This window comes from Micropterus dolomieu, linkage group LG13, assembly GCF_021292245.1.
Source record: "Micropterus dolomieu isolate WLL.071019.BEF.003 ecotype Adirondacks linkage group LG13, ASM2129224v1, whole genome shotgun sequence".
In the NCBI taxonomy this organism is placed as follows: Eukaryota; Metazoa; Chordata; class Actinopteri; order Centrarchiformes; family Centrarchidae; genus Micropterus; species Micropterus dolomieu.
This window is the reverse complement of record NC_060162.1, coordinates 29,684,678-29,687,526: the sequence shown is the minus strand read 5'-3', so window position 1 is coordinate 29,687,526 and position 2,849 is coordinate 29,684,678. Positions and strand designations below refer to the sequence as shown.

General features: G+C 38.8%; 1 protein-coding gene across 1 annotated transcript in view; it reads right to left on the bottom strand.

The window, feature by feature from the left end:
• Nucleotides 1-233: 233 nt before the first annotated feature.
• The window catches only part of reep5 (receptor accessory protein 5), a 36,542-nt gene continuing 33,926 nt past the window's right edge, over nt 234-2,849 (bottom strand). Inside the window, exon 5 of the mRNA XM_046067267.1 lies at nt 234-552. Within this exon, the coding sequence (XP_045923223.1) occupies nt 503-552 (50 nt within the window). The 3' untranslated portion in view covers nt 234-502. The remainder of the gene's footprint in view (nt 553-2,849) is intronic.

Below are 2,849 nucleotides of genomic sequence, written 5' to 3'. Positions count from 1 at the left end.
ATATTGTGTAAGAGTTGACACGCTCACAAGAATTTCCATCAAAACTCTTAATGGTTTTCTTGTAATGAATGAAAACTTAACAAGAATGTTTGTGAGTAAAAAAGTCTATCAACCTGTAGAAAAGTATATCACAATATTATGCTCAGCAATTCTGCACACATTTAGCCTTTTTTTAAAAATTATTTCTCAGTTTTCTTTTAGGCACACAATAGACAAAAAAGAAAGAAACAAAATCAGAGAACAAATTTGTTTTTATTTGGTTTATAAAGCTGTCAGGGCCAGAGTTCTCTGACACCCACAATAAAGCAAAGTTAAACAAGTAAACTGACCTGGGGAATGGCTTTAATTGATATATGTGACACATGGGTAACATATAATACAGTCTGGATTAAGATTAGGGTTACATATTGAACATGATGTCTTTAAAGCAAGTATTTTCAAGGCAACATTTCTTTTGTATGGTCAGCTCCAGAGATGACACTGTGGACAGGAAGCCTCCTTCTTAAGTGCTCTTCTTCTCTTCAAACATGATGTTTGCTGTGGCTCTCTTGGCTGTGGAACAATTACACACGTATTATATGTCTTGTTTGTTATCTAGAGTCTGATAGCTACCAATATCCTGATCTTCTACTTTGCTATACTCTGGCTTAATTCCAAGACTCAATAAAGGCAAAATAGAAGCGACTGGAAGTATTATATTTCCCGTCAGGATAAAAGCGGCTCATGCAATTGACATCCACACGTTTTAATGCCACATCAATTTTCTCACGCAGTGAAAAACAGATGTATAACTGATAACGTTGACTTGTTGACTGATGCGACACTCCCGTACGCCATGACAGTAACAAATGAATCTGCTCTCGCGCTTTCATTCCAGACAGTTGTGACCGGTGGTAACATAACTGGTAGAGATTTGCAATATAAACATCTAAAAATCCTTGCTCTGTTTGGGACTGTGAGCTTCACTTTTCCAGAGCTGCTTAAGTTAACGTGTGTGGATTTGTGGTGAGATTTCTGCCTGATCACAAGAGTTGTGAGTTAGTTTTGATTTAATACTGTATGTAACATGCATTCTCAAACTGTGTCAGTCAAACTGTCTGAAGGGGATACCAACAGCGGAGCAATAATGTAATGCACAGCAGAGTATAGGGCAGGTAAGACTTTTAAAAATTAACATGTATTCTCATTAAATTACGTTAGTCTCGTAATATTATGACTTTTTTCCAGACATGTCAGAGAACACAGATATGTGGGAGAGATTCTGAATATGCAGAAAGTTTTGAGTATGAACAGAAATCTGCTGAAACACAGGAGCTATTAAAGTCCAGGAGTTTCTAACTGAATTAAAATGAATTAATTTATCATTGAAGTGAAAAGGTGCCACATGCACATTTAAAGAGGTTACTTCCCCAAACAAAAGACTCAAAACAGGAGGGAACACTAAATCATGCCTACATGTGTGCTGACTCACACTAAACATTTATTTTTCACTGCGTGAGAAAATTGACGTGTGGCATCACAGCACATGGAAAATGTAAATTGTCACATTTTAATCTTATATGTATGTATACATGCATGGATCAACAGACAGACCGGTAGTGTTACACCATACAACTGCACGCTTAAACATGCTTTTTGAGCTTTAAACTAAATAATGACTACCATCATATTCTGTGATAAATGACATCATGCTGGTGTTAATGTTAATGTTTCTTACCAAATTGCTAAAAATCTGCATTTCATGGGTTGAAAATGACTCAACACACCATCTACTGTTTTAAAACATCCTGAACCTTGTAAGGCTTACGCTGACAAAGTCAACCAAAAGTTGCGATATTAAATTGCCGTACTGTATTCGATCACTTCTTTACTTAATTTAAGTTGAACTTATTAGGGGTCCAAGCCCGAGTGGGCTGGGAACCCGCGGATGCAAGGCATCGCGGTTCCAAGTTTTTAAATTGTTTTTATTCTTCCGTGCATAAAACTCATACTGCAGCCTAGACGGTAACTGCTAGGGATGCGAAACTCATAGGGTAGATCCAGTCCACTGCACGTAACTCAGGCGCAAAAATCCGCACATTTCTACCTCTAGGGGGCGCTATAAGCAAGGTCAACGAGTTTGGGCTTGGAACTCCCGCCTATTAAGGCGCATGTCAAAAGCCTTATATCCACGCGTTTGGGGGATCGAGCTGAATCTCGTGGTATAGGCCACGCCCATTTCTGCCTATAGTTGTTTTTTAGCAAAATCGAGAAAACTGAAAAACCTATTTCAATTAACTCCTCCAAGCCACAAGTCCGATCGAAACCAAACTTGGCACGGACCATCTCTGGACCAAGCTGATACTGGCTTGTGCTCCCCAGATTGATACTTGAAAAACTGTTCCAATTTTAAGCTAACAAGTATTTGCAAAAAATGCCAAAAACAGGAAGTGATGTCATATGTTAGGTTTGGAATGCCCGATCGACACCAAACTCACATTGACATGAAAGTTGAGCCAAATTATTCAGCATAGTCTCCTGACTCTCCAGTACCACAAGTACGATTGACACCAAATTTACTTAAAGTAAACACTACACAAATATTTTGATTTACACACCCTCATCTTTGAACTTGTCAGCAGCTTCGGAAGCCTTGTCCTTCAGGTTCTTCACCACGTCGTCAATCTTGGCTTCATTCTTAAGGAAAAACGGACGAATGATGCGGTTATATATCTGGACTGATCCATTGGAGGGAGTCGGAGCCATGCACCACACCAAGAAGGCACACTGGGAAAGAAAAGAAGAGCTATCTCATCAAACTAGAACATAAGACAAACATCACAGTTACATTACAGAGTGTAATGGTGAAA